The sequence below is a fragment of the Hemiscyllium ocellatum genome, chromosome 19 (genome assembly GCF_020745735.1).
Source record: "Hemiscyllium ocellatum isolate sHemOce1 chromosome 19, sHemOce1.pat.X.cur, whole genome shotgun sequence".
Lineage (NCBI taxonomy): Eukaryota > Metazoa > Chordata > Chondrichthyes > Orectolobiformes > Hemiscylliidae > Hemiscyllium > Hemiscyllium ocellatum.
In genome coordinates, this window is record NC_083419.1 from 48,041,634 (window position 1) to 48,064,449 (window position 22,816).

At 40.2% G+C, this 22,816-nt stretch overlaps 1 protein-coding gene across 2 annotated transcripts in view; it reads left to right on the plus strand.

Moving 5' to 3' along the window:
- Positions 1 to 22,816, plus strand: part of fbln1 (fibulin 1) — a 173,736-nt gene that overhangs the window by 29,000 nt on the left and 121,920 nt on the right. For both annotated transcript variants that reach the window (XM_060839893.1, XM_060839892.1), the window contains exons 4-5: positions 8,478 to 8,676; positions 17,161 to 17,226. In XM_060839893.1, the coding sequence (XP_060695876.1) occupies positions 8,478 to 8,676; positions 17,161 to 17,226 (265 nt within the window). The remainder of the gene's footprint in view (positions 1 to 8,477; positions 8,677 to 17,160; positions 17,227 to 22,816) is intronic.

The window sequence follows — 22,816 nt, forward strand, 5'->3', positions numbered from 1 at the left end:
AGTTTGTTTTTTTATTCTATATTTTTCTATATATTTTTATACATTTGTACATGAGAGTGAGTTTTTTTAAAACTTGTGTTTTTTTTGTACTGTTTTGAATTGTATTGTTTGGTACAGTACAAAACAGTACAATAAAAATATATTTTTTAAAAATCACACAACACCAGGTTATAGTCCAGCAGGTTTATTTGGAAGCACTAGCTTTCCAGGCACTGCCTCTTCAACAGGACCATAAGGCACAGAATTTCGAGCAAAAAGGTTATAACACAAGGGAAGTGTGCCTACTCTGCCCACCATATTGGGTACTGCCATGCTATTTTGCACCTAAAAGATGAGGGAGCACTGTCAAATTTCTGCTTAAAGTACAATTATACCTTGATTTATATAGGGTTATCAATTAAAATCTATTTTTAAAAGTGGTCCATAATCTGGTCTGTTTAATAATAATCAAATCATAATTAAAGCAAAAATTGTTCATTTGTTAAAAATTATTCATTACGTTTCAATGCAAGATGTATAACAGGTAACATGGATGAATTTAGAGCCTGAATTAATGCACGCAGTTATGATGTTGCTGCTATCATAGAGGCATAGTTGAAAGGACAAGGTTGGCAGCTCAATGTTCTGGGATATTATGTTTTAGAAGAGATAGAGGAAAAAACAAAAGAGGTGGGGGAGTTACATTACTGGTTAGGAAGCATTTCACAGCTGTGTTGAGGGAGGAAACCCTGAAAGTATCTTGAAATGAGGCATTATGGTTGGAGCTCTGGAGTAGGAAGGGTGCAATCACAATGCTGGGATTGTGCTACAGACCTCCCAGCTGCCAGTGGGAGATAGAAGAAGATATATGTAATCAGATTCTGGAAAGATATGTAAGTAACATGGTTATTGTGGTGGGTGATCTTAACTTCCATCATATTGACTGGGACTCCCTTAGTGCCGGGGAGTTGGATGGGGAGCAATTTGTCAGATAAGTCAAGGAGGGTTTTTTTGAAACAGTATATAGGTTGTCCAATGAGGGAGGAGGCCATACTGGATCTGGTATTGGGAAATGAACCCAGCCCAGTGATCAAGGTTTCAGTAGGGGATCATTTTGGGAATAGTGACCATAATTCTGTAAGTTGTTTGGATGCTTATGGATAAGGATAAGAATGGACCTTGGATGAAGATGTTAAATTGGGGTAAGGTCAGCTTTAACTGAATTAGGTACAAATTGAAGAATGTGGATTGAGAGCAGGGTTTGAAAATAAATCCACATCTGACATGTGAGACTCTTTTTAAAGAACAGTTGATTAGAATGTGGGACAGGCATATTCCTGTGAAAGTAATGGACGGGAATGAGGGACAGCCCGATAGAAGTTTACAAAATTATGACAGGCATAGATAGGGTGAATAGTCAAAGACTTTTTTTCACAGGGTGGAAAGGTCAACTACAAGATGGCACAGGTTCAAGGTGAGAGGGGGAAGGTTTACAGAGGAAGTGCAGTACCAGTGGAGGTGGTGGAAGCATGCAGGTTAGCAATGTTTAAGGTCGACCTTGATAGACACATGAGTGTGAGGTAAACAGAGGAATCAATACCGCACAAGGGCAATAAGTTGTGAGTCCAAATAAAGAATAGGAATCAGCATAGGGTTGGTGGGCCAAAGGGTGTGTTCCTGCACTGTATTGTATTTTATTGTATTATTTTGGCCAAAGATTGGACTGGCTTGTTTGAAAGCTTTGTTCCTAATTCCTAGTTGGCATAACTTGAATTTGCCTGGATATGTTAAACCAGAAACTTGTAATTTAGTACTCAAGCACAACAGTACATATGGACTCCTCACGAGCACTTTCACTGAAGATGCATTGGCACATAGCAGCATAATGCTGAATAATGCAGAAACTAACAGAAAGGGTGGCTGGCATACAGTAGCATATTTCACAACAGCTCAGGAACTGAAATAAATGGTGCACAAGTTTTTGGAAGTGGCATTAGAGAAGGAGGTCTAGAACAGGAGGGAAGGGGAATATCTTGTATTTACAAAAGGAAAGGAATCTATCTTTCCTTCCTCATCCTGCTGTTCCTCACCTGCAGCAATTGTTTTTGCAGACCTTGTCATCCTTTCATTTTTCATACAGACTAAGAGGAGCCCTCTACCAATATCATCGTGTCCTCCTTTTAATGACTCCTCTAAGATGCTCAATAAAATAGATTAGTTTGGAATCCTTTCCACCAACTGCGGAAAGGATTTTTGTATGTTCTATTATTCTTTTATCAGTCACCTGAAATCAGTACCTTTTGATTCTCAACTCTTCAGCTAATTGGGAAAGTTGCTCCCAATACAGTACAGTGCAGGAACACACCCTTCGGCCCACCAACCCTATGCTGATTCCTATTCCCTATTTAGACCCGCAACTTATTGCCCTTGCGTGGTTTTGATCCCTCTGTTTACCTCACGTTCATGTGTCTATCAAGGTAGGCCTTAAACGTTGCTAACGTGCATGCTTCCGCCACCTCCACTTTGTCAACTTTCTCCTGGTTCCTCGTGAGTTTGAACAGTTTTATCAAATTTCTTCACAAGTGTTTCTGTTCTAAGAAGGACAGACCCTAGCTTCACCAAATCATCCACATAGCTTTCATCCCATAGAAACACTCTTGCAAAACTATTTTCTCTCCAATGCCTTCACGTTCTTCCTGAAGTGTGGTGCCCAGAATTATATACAATACTCCTACGGATGCTGAAACAGATATAGCATAACTTCCTTACTTTAGTACTTTATGCCTCAATTTATAATACCAGCATCGAGTAATCAGTTACCATATGTGATGATGATATAACAATGAGCACGTGATTTTGTGGTAAAATCTGGAAGGATTGGAAGCTCTACCATCTTGTGAAGGTCTTAGCGAGTTTTGAGAAGATTTGTAGCTCAGGTTGAGGTTCTGGATGTAGGTTTGCTCGCTGAGCTGGAAGGTTCATTTCCAGGCATTTTGTCACCCTACTAGATAACACCTTCAGTGGGCCTCAGGCGAAGCACTGCAGATAATTCATGCTTTCTATTTATATGTTTGGGTTTCTTTGGGTTGGCGGTGTCATTTCCTGTGGTGATGTCACTTCCTGATCTTTTTCTCAGGTGATGGTAGATGGGGTTTAACTCGATGTGTTTGTTGATAAGAGTTCCGGTTGGAATGCCATGCTTCTAGAAATTCTCGTGCGAGTCTGTGTTAGGCTTGGCCTAGGATGGATGTGTTGCCCCAGTCGAAGTGGTGCCCTTCCTCATCTGTATATAAGGATACTAATGAGAGAGGGTCATGTCGTTTTGTGGCTTGTTGGTGTTCATGTATCCTGGTGGCTAGTTTTCATACCTTTTTGTCAAATGTAGTGTTTGTTACAGTCCTTGCATGGTATTTTGTAAATGACATTAGTTTTGCTTGTTGCTTGTTGGTCTCTCAAGTTCATTAGCTGCTGTTTTAGTATGTTGGTGGGTTTGTGGGCTAGTCTGAGGTCTGAGTAGTCTGGCAGTCATTTCCGAAATGTAGGTCTAATGTGTATACAGAGTAGCTGTAATAAAAATTTCTAGCACAGAGGGCATGGACTCAAGCAGCTTGTTTTTGAGAGACAAGCCACCCCCAATCACCCTTTATACCCTAAACACAAAGCAGCAGGAAAGTTGTAAAAGAAGAAATTATGCCACTCCTGGAAACATTCCAGAAAACAGAAAGACCACAGCAGGTTTTTTTTTTATGTCTCCAGCTTGTTTCAGTGCTTCAGATTATGGAGGATATAACAATAAATTTGAAGAACAGACAGTAATCTTTCTAGGGAAGACGAATGCCATTGAAAAGAAGTTTGGAACGTTAAACTAGAAGTGGACTAACAACCTGCAGCATTTAAATTACATATGGGTGTCAAAGGTTACTGCACTATCAGACCAAGTAAAATAGTTCAGACAAATTACATCGCAAATTTCATCCATTAAATTCCAAAGTTCTGAAGGAATTTCAGTACAAGTAAAATACCAGCTCATTAGCAAAGCTGAAATATAAAGAGCAAGAAATCTTAAAGCTCTCTATATCACTAAAAATCAGGAATGTTCACTCAGAGACTAAGTAAAAAGGCATGTCTAAAATTGAGATTGATCTGTATTTTATCTTGTGCTTTAAAGCCAATATTGCTACTTGCAGACTGAGATACCAATCTGGCATATCTCAGGCTGTGGGTGTCTGCACACACACGGTTCCTGAGGCTGCCTGCTCCTTATCATTTAAGTAAGGCTCTTCAATTCTCCAAACTATAACTTTCCTTTATTTATATCTGCACCGAGTAAATTATCATTTACAATTCTTTCATGTAGTATTTTTAGACCTTTTTTCTTTATATGTTCTTTCTAAGAGTGTCTTTACTCTTGCTAAGAGTTGTGTATTGAATTCCTGTGGGTTTTTTTATTGCATGTAATTTATGCTGAAAGCCAGCATTCTGAAAATGGCAACATTTTAACGTTCATGACTGTGGAGTTCTAAAGTGCTTGCTATATTTGACTGTTCCAAAATTAATGACAACAATTTTGTCATGAGATCAGGATGGGACTAATTACATGACTGTGTGGAGGTCTCTGAAGAGCAGTTCAAAGTTTGCAGAGACTGAAAGACAATGAGTTGTGAGACAAAGAGATGTACCCTTCATGTTTGAAATGCTTTTTTTTTAGCTACTAATTGGCTCATTAGTCCATTGGACCATTGGTGTTGATTTTTACATTGCACAAAAACAATGCAAAATATTCACACTTAAGTTAAGACTATAATTGTTGTGAATTTTTGGCCAAAATGTAACTTTCCATAAGCTGTTTCTAAATCAGCTGCCAAAAATTACTCATTTGGCTAAACCACAGTGAAGTTCAGGCCAGTTAAAACATGCCGAAGTATCCACACATTTAACAGGAAGACCAGGTTGTTGTAGCAGAAAACGCAGCAGTAGCTATGCTATACTGTAGTCACAGGTCGTTGTTACAGATAGTCCTTCACCTTCTTATTCTTTCTCCATGGCCATCTGGAAGAAGTCTTAAATGTATGTTCCACTTTCTTCAAATATTGATTGAAAAGAGCCCTCAATTGGGAGGGGGGTTAGCAAATGATGCACTTTGCCAGATGCCGGACTTCTAAAACTTTGAAATTTAAAAATTTTTGCTTTCTAAAGCATTCCTGAACTTGGTACTGTTCTAACTTCAGTGCAATAATTGCTAATGCTGTGCTAAGCAATTGACACAGTAGGGGATTATGCCGATAGTTTATCCAGGATTCTGATCCATGGTCATGACTATTATCGATAGATCAGATATTAATTCTGCATGTTAAAAATAAATTGTGCATTTATTGTAATTTATAACTTGTAGAGTAAAGATCAGAGCTGTTTATTTAGGACTATGGAACCTTTGTCTTTATTTTCTTGGAAAGTTTGCTGGAACTCAACTTTCATCTGTGTTAAAATAAAGCTATCAGTCCTTAACCAGATTGTAGTATAATTTGATGATCTTGTCTGGGATCATAACAAATATCATCAGCTATATCATCATGTTTTACATGATTCTCATTGTACCACATCTCCCTCCAAGTTTCTTCTACTTGATGTACATTATTCTAGTAGTTTACTTCTACCTACTCACATAGTTTTATAAACATTAATGTCATTATAAACATCATTATTACCAATTTTACTACACTATTTTCACCTCCACTTCCACATAAGATGACCTGGGACTCTGAATAGATGTCCTTGAGTAAAATACTGGAATGATGATGATGTAGTGTTTGGTATAGTTGTATGACTCTGTACATTATGTGATGTAGGATAGGAATGGTTGTCCCATAGTCTGTGAAACCATTCTTTATCTCACTTCTCAACTTGAGCAAGATCAATGTTTTCCCTTTCATCCTGAATGACCCATAAGGCATTGACAATTTAAGACCTCAACTAATTTGTTTTTCTAATGACTATGATACATAGAGATGTACAGCATGGAAACAGACCCTTCGGTCCAACCTGTCCATGCCGACCAGATATCCCTGTCCCTTTACCAAACTACTATCCTGACTTCAATTTTTACTCTGTCTCTAGATTGTATCACCTCTGTTACTTTTTACAGTGTTTCTTTTCTCCAGTTGTTTTATCTTCTTGTTGTCTTGAGAAGTTTTATTTGGCTAAGATTATGTTTTAATCTTTGTCTATGCATTTTTAACCTCTTTCCCATTAACAGTTCACTTGGTCAGTACCCCACTATTCGATAGTATTGCTCTGGAACTGAGTACAACTAATTCCTAGTTTGGATTCTAATGCATCAGTGATTCCCCAATCACTTTTTCTGCCTCACTGTTTCATTGAGAATGGAGTGAAGAACCATCACCCTGTTGATGCCTGCCTTCAAAGGGCACTTCCCCATTCACCAATTGTGGTCCAGTTTCCAATACTAATCTGGGAAACTGTGTATCACAAAGATCCTTTCCACTGCTCCAAAAGGACAAAAAAAAGCTTAAAAAAACAGAATAAATGTATTACTCAAATAGGGAAGCTCTCCAACACGGTCTATAGCTACTCTACAAAGCACACAGAAAGCAACAAATGGGAGAGTACATAATATCCTTGACCTCAAAAAGAGATCAGGACCAGATTAAGGACATAAGTTAAGACACTGCATAGACTAACCTGATGAAGTCTAAAACTTTGGAGCAGGAATGTAGCAATTTTCAATATAATGAGAGATGAAGACTCAGAGAGTGATGTAGAGTAAAGGGGTCAACATCAGAACTGTATATGATGATGGAACAATGATGCCACTGCACATTAGAAATTGAGGAGATTTAGAAGGGGGAAATACTTTAACCTCATGTGAAGGTTCAGTAAACGTTCAAATATGTGAAGGTAATGCATATCACACAAGTGAAAGTCCAACATATGTAGGTCCAATATATATATATATAATATATGAGAAAGTGCAATGCATATACAATATATGTAAAAGCCCAGTATATATACAATATATGTGAAGGTGCAATGTATATACAATAAATGTCTACCTGTAAATGAAGAGTTCTTATAAAAGAGAGTGTGGGCTCAAGCAGCTTGCTTTCAGGCCCCAAATGATTCTCTACTTTCTGATGAAATAACAATGTACCCAGGATCTTTTATGCCTTGTTAATGGCCTCACAGCATCAGGGTCCCAGGTTCGATTCCAGCCTTGGATGACTGTGTGAAGTTTGCACATTCTCCCCTTGTATGCATGGGTTTCCTCCGGGAACTCTGGTTTCCACCCACATTCCAAAGGTGTGCAGGTCAGGTGAATTGGCCATGCTAGATTGTCCATAATGTTAGGTGCATTAGTCAGAGGGGTTGTGGGTTACTCTTCGGAGGGTCAGTGTGGACTTGTTGGGCTGAAGGGCCTGTTTCCACACTGTAGAGAATCGAAAAAAAGACTCCTTTCTTAACCTGACCTGCCACCTTCAACTCTGGTGCAGATAGATTCCCAGGCAGGGAGTCTAGGCTCCAGCGGTGCCACTTCAAGTACCAATGCATTCATAAACAAGCTTGTGGTGGATGCTCTGATCAGGGATTATATTTCAGCCTTTACACACCTACTGTCCTGGAGCAAGAGCCCAAGTCCAAGTGACTGTTTGTTTTGGCAGCAAGGGTGCATTCTGCAAAGCTGTGGTGATAAAGGGTATTGGACTGAAACCTAAGCTTTTGATGGACTTTATAAATAGAAGAACAAAATGCAAAAGACAAGGTGTTTTGCTAAATTTATATGGCATAGTTTAGCTCTGCTGTAAATTTGGCTCACAAGTTTGGCATCTGAATGATTTAGGAGTAGGAAGGTATGCATTATGGAAACAGGAGACACCCTGGAGACAGGAGCAGTCTCTCACTGGCCATGTCCCCAGCTCCTTCTGGTTCTGCAACCTCTTCAGAATTTTTTTTATAATTGCTTTTCTTTGTTCTTCCTACCTAAATGTATCAATTCAAATTTCTCGGCATCAAATTTCACCCAGTATCTATCTAACTGCCCATTTCATCACCCTGTCCGTGACCTTGCAACTCATTGTTATTACCCTCATAATTCACAATACATTACCTTTAAACCGTATGTCATCTGCAATTATGTCTTACAACAAGATGGAAGCTGGCACAATCTAATGGAGCACAAAAATGTGAGGCCTCAGAATTGTTAGGGATATTGGTTAAGTTTACCAAAAGGCATGAATTGATAGTCATAGTTAGGCAGTGTTGCTGAATAATTGGCCAGCCAAGAAAATTTACAGCTGTCTAATCTCCACCCTGATCCTCCTCCTTCAAGTGAACCATTTCCCATTTCCAAATTATTTGTTCAATTTCATTATTTAGTCATAATTGTCACCTGCTCTCCATTCCTAAACTAATTAATTTGTTAAGGGGAAATCATGCTTTATTTTTGTATTTCTCACCCCACCCTACTTCCCTTTATTTTACAGAAATGCTGTCAGTGTTGCCTTCTTGGTAAAGGAGCTAAAGCCAATGGACTCAATTGTGAAGCAAATCCAGCATTAGGATACCAATGTGGACAGGTCTACAGGGCATGCTGTGTAGGAGATCAAGAAGACATCAGTCTTCCAGGCGCAGAAAATAACATAGAAGGACTTTCTACACCAGCTATACACAATCAGAGTACAGGTAAAATTGAAAGAAAAAATAATGATCATTATTTTAGAAACAGCAAGCAAAGAAGCATAGAGCTGAATGTGAGGTACCTTACATTCTAAGTAGAAAAATATTAACATTTCAAGACGAATGCTATGATAATAAAAGTCAAGGATGATGATTCAATTTTCACTTTCCCCAATCATGTATGCATAGTCAGAAAATTTTCCGACTCCACAAGCCAAAACGAGTGAAAATGCCCTGAACTGTTGGAATTTGTATGTGGAAGTATGTGCAGAAGCAGCGACAGGAGGTGCCACGTGCCAAGGCAATCTGTTCAAAAGGCCCACCTCGGTGCTTTGAGACTTGGTGAATAAAATAAAAAAAATGTCCCTTACCTTTTACACCCACTAATGCCTCACTCACTTTGCATACCCTATCTGTTCCACACGCCCTACCCCCATGGCTCCTCCTAAGCTCCATACTAACTCTTACTGCTCAATACAGCCCCAATGGTGTTTGCATTGCATACCTTGCATGTCAATCTATCACCTTCTTTGACAATCACTTGCCAGCGAGTATGATTATCCATCTATGAAATTCCTTGTCAGTGGTCATGGGTTCTGTGGGTCTTTGTGTTTCCTATGACTCCAATCCTAGAGCTGCATCTCTGACAGCAAGTTTTGATTGTGTTTCCAAAAGGTGAATTGGCATTCCTTCCTCCGGTTCCTTTTCCATACTTCCTCTTGCTGATGGGTGTTCCATGGAATTGTGTCCCTTGATTCTAAAACATCTTGCAAATTGGTTTCTTCTGAGTGAGGGTATTCCAGGTGATGACATTTATGTTGCATTTCTTAAGGGAAACCTTCAGAATATCTTTGAAATACTCCCTTTGTCCTCCTCTTGATCAAGTCCCTTTCTTGAACTGAATGAAGATGATATGCTTTGGCAGTCAGAAGTCAGCCATCTTTAGCAAGTGGCTGGCCCAGTGGAGTAGGTTTTGGAAGTATTACGGCTTCAGTGCCAGTTGTATTGGCCACTTCAAGGATTCTGATGTTAGTATGCTTGTCCTTTGAGGAGATTTGGAGAATCCATCTCAAACAGTATTGATGGTACTTCTCAAGGGTCTTGAGGTGGAGTTTACTTATATCACTACCTCAAGACCAATCTAAATATTTCTAACTAAGCCCTTGGCCCCTCCATGTAAAATTTTATGTCAACTTGCACCAATTCATGACTCCCCCTCAATTACCATCATAGCCCATTATAGTTATAGAGTCACAAAGTCATACAGCATGGAACCAATCATGTTCCCAAACAAAATTAGTCCCACCTGCCTGCTCTTGGCCCATATTCCTCCAAATCTTTCCTATTCAGGAACCTAGCCAGACGTCTTTTAACCATTACAACTGGACCTGCATCCACCACTTTCGCTGGCAGTTCATTCTACACGCAAACTACTCTCTGTGTAAAATAAAATTGCCCCTCATGTCCTTTTTGAATCTTTCTCCTCTCATCTTAAAAATATGCTCCCTAGTATTGAATTCCCCTACTCTAGGAAATAGACTCTAGTCATTCATCTTATCTATGCCCCTCATGATTCTATAAACCCCAATAAGGTCACCCCTCAACTTTGTTTGCTCCAGTCTATTTTCATATCACAAAGCCTCCAATCCTGGCAACATCCTGGTAAATATTTCTGAACCCTCTCCAGTTTACTTATACCCTTCCCATAACAGGGCAACCACAGCACTGTCGAAAATACCGTATCAATGTCCTGTACAACTTTAATGTGATGTCCCAACTCCTATACTCAAAGGTCTAAGCAATTAAGACAAATGTGCTAAATGCCTTTTCAACCACCCTATCTACCTGTGATGTGTTGCTGGAAAAGCGCAGCCGGTCAGGCAGCATCCAAGGAGCAGGAGAATCGACGTTTCGGGCATGAGCCCTTCTTCATGCCCGAAACGTCGATTCTCCTGCTCCTTGGATGCTGCCTGACCTGCTGCGCTTTTCCAGCAACGCATTTTAGGCTCTGATCTCCAGCATCTGCAGTCCTCACTTTCTCCTATCTACCTGTGATGCAAATTTCAAAGAGTTATGCACCTGAACCTCTAGGTCTCTCTGTTCTACAACGCTATCCAGGGCCCTGCCAATACTTGTATATGTCCTGTCCTTGTTTCTACTGTCAAAATGCAATACCTCACATTTATCTAAATTCTTGTCCCAAATTAATGGCTAGTCATGTTAACTCATGCCATTATTCCCACCACCGTTTTCCCTCACATCATTCATTCAACTCATTAATTATCCACCTGGGCAGATTTAAGGAGCCAAATGAAATAAAAAGTTATAAGTATCTCTTATGGCTGTTATTACATTTAAAAGAAATCAGTCTTATTAAAGCCTATTCAATATATTGAAATCTCTTCAGTACTTAACCCATTATATTTGGAAACATTTCTGCTATTAGCCCCACATCAAGGATGGGTAATTTCTTGGTAAGCACATGGAGATGTCAATCAAACTAGGAACTTATACAGCCCTAAAAGTGATGATGGTAGATTGTGAAAGCAATAATCCTTTAAGATAATCTTCATTCCTTTGTCAAAAACATCAATGAAAATTGCAACTGAGAGTCATCATTTTGTGTGTTTTTTTTTAAATAGTTAAAGAGTTGGGGATTTTATTGGCTTGATAGCTTCTTAGCTTGACAGTTCCACAAAGCTTACCCATCTAATGGAGATTAATGGACGTTAACAACTGTTTAAAAGGTACCTGACCTTTCCCAACAATATTTATCTTTTCCCAAAGGGGTACTTCACCTCTCCAGACAGAGTAACTGATCTCTTCCAAAGAGGTACCTGATTTCTCCACAAAGATGCCTGACATCTCCAAAAAAACACCAGTAGATTTAGACCTTTTTTTCAATTACGCTTCAGGTCCTAAGTCATTTTTCAGAAACCTGGGTGACAGAAAAAAATTGTTACTGACTCAAAGACACCATGATGTTATATGTGCTGCTACCTTTGTGAACTATGGAAGTCTGAAATACCTCCCATGCATGTTTGTTTGTCCCCAGCCCAGCACAGTTTCAGGAGGGATCATGTGGAAATAGACACCACTGCCCATCTGGCTAGGGTGTGGAGACCTTCAGACTCAGTGCAAAATTGAGCCTTGGTTTTGACCTTACAGTGACAGCATCTCATCTGAGTTCAACAAGTTAGAATTTTTCAAGTTAGAAGATTATGGATTTGAACTCAGCTCTCAGAAAATAGTGTATAATTGAGGCTGCACATTTGTGTGATACTGAGAAAGTGCAGAATTGTAAAAAGTGCAATCAGGCATTACAGAAAGATCTAATCTGCCTTCGTATCTCTGTTGTTTAGAGGAATGTAAATGACATTTACACTTGAAGTATAGTTGAAAGTACTGATATCCAACCTAAACCAAAAGATTTCCTGCAAATTCTGCCAATCAAAGCTAATTTCATTCATCCTATTGTTTTTCATAGAAACAGCCATTCAGCCCTTCAATTCCACATTGACTCTCAAAAGACATCCCACCCAGACCCTGATTTCCCTCCACACATCCCTTTGGCCCCACCCTTGTAACTTTGTATTTCCATGTAGTCTACACATCCCCGGACACAACAAGCACAATTTAGCATGGCCAATCCACCTAACCTGCACATCTTTGGACTGTGGGAGGAAACCCACATAGACACAGGGAGAATATGCAAACTCTAACTTCGCACAGGCAGTCACCGAAGGCTGGATTCAAATCCAGAACCCTGACGCTGTGAGGTAGCAGTGCTAACCACTGAATCACTGTGCCACCCATACTTTTTGTACATGTTTGTACATATTTACTCCAGCATTTTCCCACACAATAACAATTATTGCTGAAGAACATTTTAACCATCCTTCAAGAGACATTTCAATTACATGAATTAAATTGCTGCTTCACTGCATTATGGTGTTGAAATTATGAACAGATGAGGTAATAATATAAAGCAGTAACAGTTCTTTACCCACATAAAATGTTTGTGAAACATCTTTTCTTAATGCCTTCTTAACAAAAGAAACTTCCATCGAAATAGTATGTGAGTTTTCAAATTCTCAAGTGATGACAAGTGATGCACAATGAAATGTTAATTTTAGGCTCCATTGTGAAACGACTTTTTATTAATAAAAGTTACAATCTCTGGCACAGGCTGTGCACCTTCAAATTACTACCATGAAGTAATCTCTCTCACAGTCTGTTTCTGTGATGCCAGAACCAAAACAAAAGTATATAATGCATTTATCTTTTGGTCAGGATAAATCTCCCTCTTTCCAATTTGCTCTTTCCATTTCTCTCAGTCAGATCATCTACTCCATCCCTTCTAACTGGTAGCAGCAAATATGTGAGAATGGCCCAGGGCTGAATTTCACAACTGAAATTCCCAGACAAGGTTTCTCTTGAAGAAGGAGTCTTGCTGTCTGTACTTTCTCTTTGAGTAATGATTACTAAAAAAAAACTGCGTATTAAAGTAATATACTTTTTGCCAGTAGGCTTTTCTTTTGACACGGAGAAGTCTAATGTATAATAAAATGTGACAGAATCCTTGGAAGTATATTTTTATGGGGTTGGATAAATAGATTGCAATGATCTGTCAAACGTACAGCCAGTGGCAAAAATATCAGAAGTCACAAAAAAAGCCTTTTGCTATCTTTAAGTGCAATCTATTTCAATTGTCCTGGGTTTTACAGACATAGAATCATAGAAATGTACAGCATGGGAACAGACCCTTTGATCCAACTCATCCATACCGACCAGATATCCCAACCCAATCTCGTCCCACCTGCCAGCACTTGGCCCATATCCCTCTAAACCCTTCCTATTCATATACCCACCCAGATGCATTTTAAATGCTGTAATTGTACCAGCCTCCACTACTTCTTCTGGCAGCTCATTCAATACATGCACCACCCTCTGCGTGAAAAAGTTGTCCCTTTAATATCTTTCACCTCTCATCTTAAACCTATGCCCTCTAGTTCTGGATTCCCCCATCCCAAAGAAAAGACCTTGTATATTTATCCTATCTATGCCCCTCATGACTTTATAAACTCAGCTTCCGATGCTCCAGGGAAAGCCCCAGCCTATTTAGCCTCTCCCTATAACTCAAATCCTCCAACCCTGGCAACATCCTTGTAAATCTTTTCTGAACCCTTTCAAGTTTCAAAACATTCTTTCGATAGGAAGGAGACCAGAACTGCATGCAAAATTCCAAAGTTACCTTACCAAAGTCCTGTACAGCCGTAACATGACCTCCTGACTTCTACACTCAGTGCTCTGACCAATAAAGGAAAGCACACAAAATGCCTGCTTCACTATCCTATAAACCTATGACTCTACTTTCAAAGAACTATGAACCTGCACTCCAAGGTCTCTTTGTTCAGCAACACTCCCCAGGACTTTACCATTAAGTGCACAAGTCCTACTCTGATTTCCCTTTCCAAAATGCAGCACCTTACATTTATCTCAACTAAACTCCATCTACCACTCCTCAGCCCATTGGCCCATCTGATCAAGATCCCATTGTACTGTGAGGTAACCTTCTTCACTGTCCACTACACCTCCAATTTTGGCGTCATCTACAAGCTTCATAACTATACCTCCTCTGTTCACATCCAAATCATTTATATAAATGATGAAATATAGTCCACCCAGCGCCAATCCTTGTGGCACCTAGCTACAGGCCTCCAGTCTGAAAAACAACTCTTCAGCACCACCCTCTGTCTTCTATCTTTGAGCCAGTTCTGTATCCAAATGGCCATTGGTTACAGATGCAATTACTATTAACAATGCGAAAGATGCTGAGAAAAACGTTTTGTGAGCTTTTGTGAATAGATTTGCTGTAACATGGATCAAATCCTGGAGCCCTATTTGATAGCACTATGGGTTTACCACAACACAAATGCTTGATTGAGTGATGTAGGCAACTCAAAGGCTGTGTGACGGTAGCAGTGGGGGAGAGCAAGTTAAGGGAGATGTTATGCTAGAGCTTTGTGGGAAGTAGGTACAGTAGCAGAGAGAAGATAGTGACATTTACCCTGGTGGAGTGCAGGAGGTCATTGACTTCCTTTCCTCCTTGTTTGACACTGAGGACACCTGACTGACCGAGGTAGCAAACTTGAACCAAACTGGTATGGTATTGTGGCCTCTTCTGCTGGTCATGTGAGAAGAGGACAGCCCCCATCTGCATTCTCTGTCCACAAGGACATTCAAGTCCTGTCTTCAAAGTAGGATGCCAGTTTCTCCCTGCCTGTGATATCTGGGGCAATTTGTGTGCAACTAAGCAGGATAGCTCAGGATTGCTAGCATTTGGCTGGCAATCAATTAAAAGACACAATGACCTTTTAAAAATTGCACCATAGCCAGGGATGCCAGTATGTCCCAGCAATGGTTTGTACTTCCATTTATGGTCAGTGAGAAGATTGAGCTAGCCTTGTCCATTGGGGTTGGGTTAGTGGGAAGGGGGGTTGTCTTGTCCTTTGGGGTTGGGTCAGTGGGAAGGGTTGCCTTATCCATTGGGGTTGGGTCAGTGGGAAGGGGGGTTGTCTTGTCCTTTGGGGTTGGGTCAGTGGGAAGGGTTGCCTTATCCATTGGGGTTGGGTCAGTGGGAAGGGTTGCCTTCTCCATTGGGGTGGGGTTTGTGGGAAGGGGGGTTGCCTTGCCCTTTGGGGTTGGGTCGGTTACATTGTCCATTGGGGTTGGATTGGTGGGGAGGATTTCCTTGTCCATTGGGGTTGGTCAGTGGGTAGGGTTGCCTTGTCCATTGGGGTTGGGTGGGTGGGAACTGGCTTGTCCATTTGGATGGGTTTGGGTCTTGAGGCGTTGCCTGGTACATTGGAATTGGGGGTCAGTTGCGTGATCCATTGGGATTGAGTCAGTGGGTGTCATCTGATTTAATGGGTTGGATTGGGGGGGGGGGGGTTACATGGTCCACTCAGACTGGGTCTTGCCTGGTTTATTTGGGTTGGTTTGGGATGGTGGTCACCTGCTACATGGGGATTATGTTAAGGAGGGGCAAGTGCCGGGTGCAGTAGGGTCAGATCACTTCATGGGTCGGTGCTAGATGTAATGGGATTGGATTGATAGGGATTTGCTGGATCCAGTGGGTGAGATTAGATCAGGAGGAGTGTGCTGGGTCAAGTGACATTGGATTAGTTTGGAGAGTGTGATTGTTGGGTTTGGCAGCATCGCAGGCTGGAGGCTGGGTGTTGTGGTTGTGGTTGGGAAGAGGTGTGGTCAATGGTGAATTATGGTTTGGTTTAATAGTACTCTGGAAGTATGTTCAGTTTCTAAGCCTCTAACTTTTTCTGGATAACTATTAAGCTGAAGTGAGTAGAAATCCTCCAACTTCTCTGACTAATAGGGACACTTTCAGAGGGTTCCAGATACAGAGTAATTTTTGGAATTTTCATTTTCCTGGGTAATTCTGTCTGAACAAGCTGTCTTGGCATTTCCACATGATCCAATACAGAACACCCCATCTGGAGTGCTACAACGTTTATGTATATCCAAGAGTTCAAATCTCACTGTAGCAGCTGGAGAATTTATTTCCATTAATTAAAAAATCTAGAACAATTAAACAAATTAGAAATTTCAAGAAAATTTAATTTCAATAATGATGATCACGACTCAAAAGATTGTGGTAAAAACCTGTCTAACTCATTACTGTCGTTTTGGGAAGAGAATCTGCTGTCCTTGCTTAGTATAGCCTCAGTGTGAGTCTCAACTCACAATAATTGGTTGATTCTTAGCTGCCCTCTGACATGGTTTTGCAAACCACAAAACTGCACACTGATGGCAACATATGCTGACATTCAGTAACTGAAATAAATCCCTTCTGGAACCCTTTGTTGTATAATTTCAATGAATTATTTCACAATCTGGGGTCAAGTGTTCATTTCTTTCAGTTTCAGATTATTATTCTGCTTATAATTTTTAGAAAAATCTTGTTCATGTTTTTTTATTATTATAACAGGATACTTAGCGAAGTCATCCAATGAAATTCACCATCATACATTTTTCTTCCAACTTATGGTGGCACAGTGGTTAGCACTGCTGCCTCACAGCTACAGAGAGCTGGGTTCAATTCCCACCTCAGGTGACTGTCTGTGTGGAGTTTGCACATTCTCCCCGTGTCTGTATGGGTTTCCTCCCACAGTTCAAAGATATGCAGGTTAAGTGAATTGGCCATGCTAAATTGCCCGTAGTGGTAGGGGAATGGGTCTGGGTGAGTGGTTCTTCAGAGGGTCGGTGTGGACTTGTTGGGCTGAAGGGCCTGTTTCCACATTGTAAGTAATCTAATCTTACTGCTGTTAAGTGTTTTGACTTATAATTTCTCAATATACCAAGTTTGCAAGATGGTAAAATGACAAGTCAACTGAAATCAGTTTACGATCCAAGTTTCTTTGATGTGTGTAGTGCATTTTCATGAACACTGCCCATTTCTTTCTTTGACAGGTAGTTCCCAACTCAGAAAACCATTACTCGAGCTGGAGGATCCATTCCTGAATGATCGATGCAGAGGTATGGAAGATCACTATTATACCCACTCAGCGAGACTTGGACTCTTCTTTCTTTCATAGCCGCTCAACACTTTTCTGTGTTGTATTATGAAGAAATATATTTTTTGAAAGGTCAAAGCTTTATTTTGTGCTGTACACTTAAAGCCAGCTACCGCCACCAATTTCCACAATATTTTATGAAACAACTGTATTAAAGGAGGCACAATGGAATCTTTGTACTGGATGATTACATAGTTAATTAATTCCCTCATCCTTGTCGTATGCATTTTCTCATGAGCCATTATTATAGCGGGAATAGCTGTGGACTTTGGGCACCAACCCTCAGAACTTGATTGTAATTCTACAATAGCTCCACATATTTCAAATAAGGGAAGGTGAAATGAGGCAGTAATTAATACACCATGCATAGAGTTATTTTTAGTATTGGTTCAGAATAGGTGGCTGTTTGTTATACTCACTGATCTTCTGTTCGATTGAAATTCCTAGAGAACTATTACTGAGAACAAAGAGAGATTATGATTAATTAGTTTATACAGATGATTATTTTTGGGATGGAATGAATTAAGAGTGAACGAATAGAGATGGTTATGCCTTTTTAAGGAAAATCAAATAAATATTTGAAATGGAGAAGTCTGCAATGCCATGGGGAGAGGGCAGGGCTGTGAAATTTGTTATGGATTGCTGAAACAAAGCTGGCACACACACAGTGACCTAGATTTTGCATTAATGAGGTTGTTAATGCATACCATTATTATGGAGCAACATGAACTTCTGGCATCTACACAGCAAATTTAAATGTAGAAGTCCAGAGTTGCTGTCAGTGTGTCTTGCTATTCACAGGGTGTACTGTGGCTGTCCTCTGCAATAGATTTGGCAGTGAAAGGCCTGCAATGGCTTGAACCCAAGTTAATTGCGCACTAAAGACTAAAGGTTAAGCCTGGTGCATTCAAAGTATCTGAATATTTAATAATATGGTAATAAATGTTTAATGTCTCTCTCTACCCTATCACCAATCTCCTCCTTGGTTCTTTTTGGGCTGTTTGAATTGGCCTAAATACTCTTCTATTTCTCTTCAGTTCTGATGTAAAATCATCACCTTGACAATTAACTCTATTTCTTTTTACAGATGCTGTTTTTGCTCTTAGTTCAGATTTCCAGCATCTGTATTATCTTGCTTTTGTATTAACAGTTAATTATTGCCAAATGAGAAGTTAAATGAACATTTATTTTGCATGTGACATCTCCATCCTTCAGAATTACAGAAGCATTGGAGATTTTAAAACTAAATGATACTACTATTTTTGCTGTTTCTGTCTGTTTCTTCTAGCTTTCTCTTTTATTCCCACCCTTTGTCTTTGTTTATTCTGATTTCTGTACAATTTAAATCTAATTTATAATTCTGCTTTATACTTCCTAAAGGCTAAAGAATTTTAACCTAAAATGGCTGAATGGATTTGGGTCAAGTGATAAAAATCAGATTCTGACCAAACCAAGCTGTTAACCCACCTTTTGGCTTTGAACATGGGTGTGGAGCCAGCCTGCTCCAAGAAGCTGTGTTGGTACTTCAAGTTGATAATGAGGATGAGAACTTAATTACTTTTCAGTTTTTAAATTTTCACTGGTTGGTTAGCTTTCCTAAGCCATGGAGAACCCAGCAGCTCTACCCAGTTTAAGATTAGGTGGCTCCTACAGGAGGCCTTTACACCTTCCTACTTGCCTGCCTAAGGAACCCACACAATAGGGAACCCCTCCCAACCTTTCCCATAAAGTCTCTGATCCAAGCCACCACCCCCATGGCTTCAAATCCCCACGAGATCTCTGACCTCTCTTCCACCAAGCCTGGAATCTTCCACACCTCGGACCCTAATAACTGTTTCACTCCAATTCCAATGTCCCTTACCAACAATAGGCTCGTAACCACTGTCTCAGCTCACTCCAACAGCTCCCCCAATGCCCCAGTGAGTTATCTTTTTACCTCATCCCCTCTCCCTCCACCCAACCCAAAACTATGGAAGTGGCGGCCAACATGATTAAAACCACCTGCTAACTTGCCCGAATTGACTCACTTCCTCCTCCTGAGTGGGCGGCACGGTGACACAGTGGTTAGCACTGCTGTCTCACAGTGCCTGAGACCCGGGTTCATTTCCCGACTCAGGCGACTGACTGTGTGGAGTTTGCACGTTCTCCCCGTGTCTGCGTGGGTTTCCTCCGGGTGCTCCGGTTTCCTCCCACAGTCTAAAGATGTGCGGGTCAGGTGAATTGGCCAAGCTAAATTGCCCGCAGTGTTAGGTCAGGGGTAAATGTAGGGGTATGGGTGGGTTGCGCTTCGGCGGGTCGGTGTGGACTTGTTGGGCCGAAGGGCCTGTTTCCACACTGTAAGTAATCTAATCTAATTAGTCAATGGTGCCTCTCTGTGACTGTCAACCCCTCCCCTAATCCACCCAAAGTTTTGCTGATTATCTGGGATGAAAAACTGACTGGTGCTTGGATCTCTGTGCCATTCAGACCATCTTCAGTTGTAGTTGGTAAGCAAAGTAAAAATTCAGCCTCAGTGAGAATTTTAGTGTTTGAACAGCCTCAGTGTATTATGCCTGCTCACATACATCCTGTAGAGTGCGTCATACTAGCTCAGACTGTGCATGACAGCAAGCCTTGATTTAAAGGACTGTGAAAACTTTATGGATGACTGTGAGTAAGGTGAATGGTGAGCACTGTTCTTTTGCTCCTAACTGCAAAATCCAGGCCAAGGAGCCTCTTTATGTACTGTGAATGTCTATCTGTGACTGTGTTGCTGTCTGAGGAAGGAATTCTCACTGAAGCCTGGTCAACTTTCCTCTATTCAGCTCACACCAACAAAAAACAAGTACTTTGCTATTTATCTCACTGCTGTTTGTGGAGTGTTGCTATCAAAGAATAGCTTTTCCATTTACTTTGGTAACAACCGTCTTCATAGTTCACAATTAGCTCACCGTGTGAAACTCTGCTTTGAGCCCTCATCCTCTGCCTTATTGACAATTCAAGTAGGTTATGCTGACCTTCCTGGAATAAGATTTCTTGTTACATGGATGAAAAGCCTCTTTCATTACAATCTGCATTTTTATAATACATACACAATTTAACCATAATAAACATACACATTTAATCTTCATGAGGAATTATACCACACACACATGAAATCTTTTATACTTCTTTTCAAAACCTCATTGTTATTTACTGACATCTACTGGCAGGAAAAAATCAATGCTTCTACACTTGGACCATATAATTGTGTTACCCCATTGATCTTCTGAAGCTCATCACAGTTCCTTTATACTTCTCATAAATCTAATCAGGAGCTAGCTGCCAACTTCTGTCTCCACTCTTTGTCTCTTATCCTTTATTGATATGTTAGCCTCAAAGGCTTGATTTTAACTCACTAAAACCTCATTCACTTCCATAAGATGTAAAATCAGATTGATTAGTCTCTCTGATAAACCTAACTATTAAGTCCATATCCTCCACTTTTAAAGCTATCTCCAAAAGGCGCAGTTATTTATTTTATGTCAATGGCTATTTTCCCTTCTAAGAATGTTAACACTTCAAAGTTTAAGTTTATCCAAAACTTAAATTTGTTTCCAAATGTTGGGAGATTGTGCAAACACTTCCTGTAGATTGTGAGAAGAATATTTGAAAAGCTGGTTATCTGGTATGTTCAGTCATTTCTCGCCTTCCAACACTTTCCTATTTCCTATGTCAACATGACTGACTTGAATTTACCATCTTGTATAACTTCATGTGTTATACTGCCAACTAGGTCCCAATTTGATACTAATAGCAAAATGTGCATTAGAAGTGGCTCCCATAACTAGATAGCTCTAGCCATAATGCAGGGAGTTAATTGAGATAAGGTTGTGTAATAGTTTGTAGTAGGTCCTGAGACAAGGATGATGGCTAGTTTACGTGTGAGGCAAAGTCACACAAGCCTTGCTTATGCTTCAAGAATTATTCTTTCTTCTCCAAATCCAGCAGTGCTTTTGGAACCCATCAATAGCCATTCAGCAAAGACTCTTGTTGCTGTGAATGAAAGCATTGCTCAAATGAAGCATGTTGCAAGAAATGGACTTTTGAACAGATCATGAAGAGGACACCTAGTTGGTAGAAGAGGAGAAATACCACTATGAAAGAAAGAAAACAAAGAGTTTACAACATGTTAATGAGAATAAGAGATTGTATCTTACTGCAATAAGCTCTTTTAAATGATCAATTTAGCCAATTTGTGACTGTAGTTTTTTTAAACTGAGCTTTCATTTGCCCAATATTTCTTCAGTCGTCACTTTCTTCATTACATAGAACATCACACCAACCACAAACCCTCCTGTTTACAGAGATACTGCAATCTCTCATTCAAAGCTTCCAGCTCTCAAAGACATTGTTCTGATCCTAGTTACTGCATTCATGTTCCAAAATGCAGGAATAGTAACTCCAGGGGAGTAGCAATAAAAAGCGATACACTTTTCTCCTTGCAAATAGCAGCTTTCTTCTCACCAGAACAAATCTAACCCAGCTAAGTACACTTGAATATCAGTTAAGTGAAGAAGTGTCCTCGACAGTGCTATCACATGACAAATTTACAATAATAATCTGCTCACCAATGCTCAGTTTGGGTACCATTCAGCTGTTGACATCAACACAACCTCAGTCCAAACATGGACAAAAGTGTTGAACTTGAGCTCTGGTGAGAGTGTCTGCTCTGGACATCAAGATAATATTTGACCAAGTGTGTGGCGTCAAGGAGTCCCAGAAAAACTGAAATCAATGGGAATCAGGGGAAACTTCTCCAATGGATGAAGTTACACCCAGCTCAAAGGAAGATGGCTGATTATTTAATGCAGATGGGGTCATCACCTTTCTCATCTATACGATAGATGCAGATCTTATTGACAATGCCAACTGCTCTTTTACATCCTCTGCATGTCTGGCCTACATTCTGCTGAAAACATCCTGGGTAGACAAGCAGGAGGCCCGAAGAACACAGCAAGCCTGGCTGTATGAGGAAGTGGGGAAGTCGACATTTCGGGTATAACTCTTTTTCAGGAAATCTCATTTCAAGGTGAAGAGATAGAGGCAGGTATTTGTATCAGTCAAAGATTGGACTGAAATGCAAACAAAAAATGCTGGAAAAACTGTAAAGGTCTGGCAGCACCAGTAAAGAGAGAAACAATTAACATTTCAAGTCTGATATGATTCTTTAGAATTCAGTTCTGTCCTAGTAGAAATGGTTGTCCTGATAGCCATTTCTGACATCAACATTTCTGAAAGCCTTTGTTAATGCCAGTGCTGGTGTGATGTCTTCCAGTGCTAGAATTAGAAAGTCATTGCTCTTTACTACTTGATGAGAATATTTAAGACAGAGGCAATTTCTCAGCAATTCAAGCTGCCCATGCAGCCCAGAACCATGAGGTATTCAAATAAAAGGCCATCCAGTCACCATCTTCTAGTTTGTTCTTGTGGCACAGATGCAAATGGCACAATGGGATGCCCTAAAACTAAAGCACAAAGGCTCTGCCAGTGTGCTGGTCATTCCTCTGCATGCTTCATTGTGTTTTGTGATG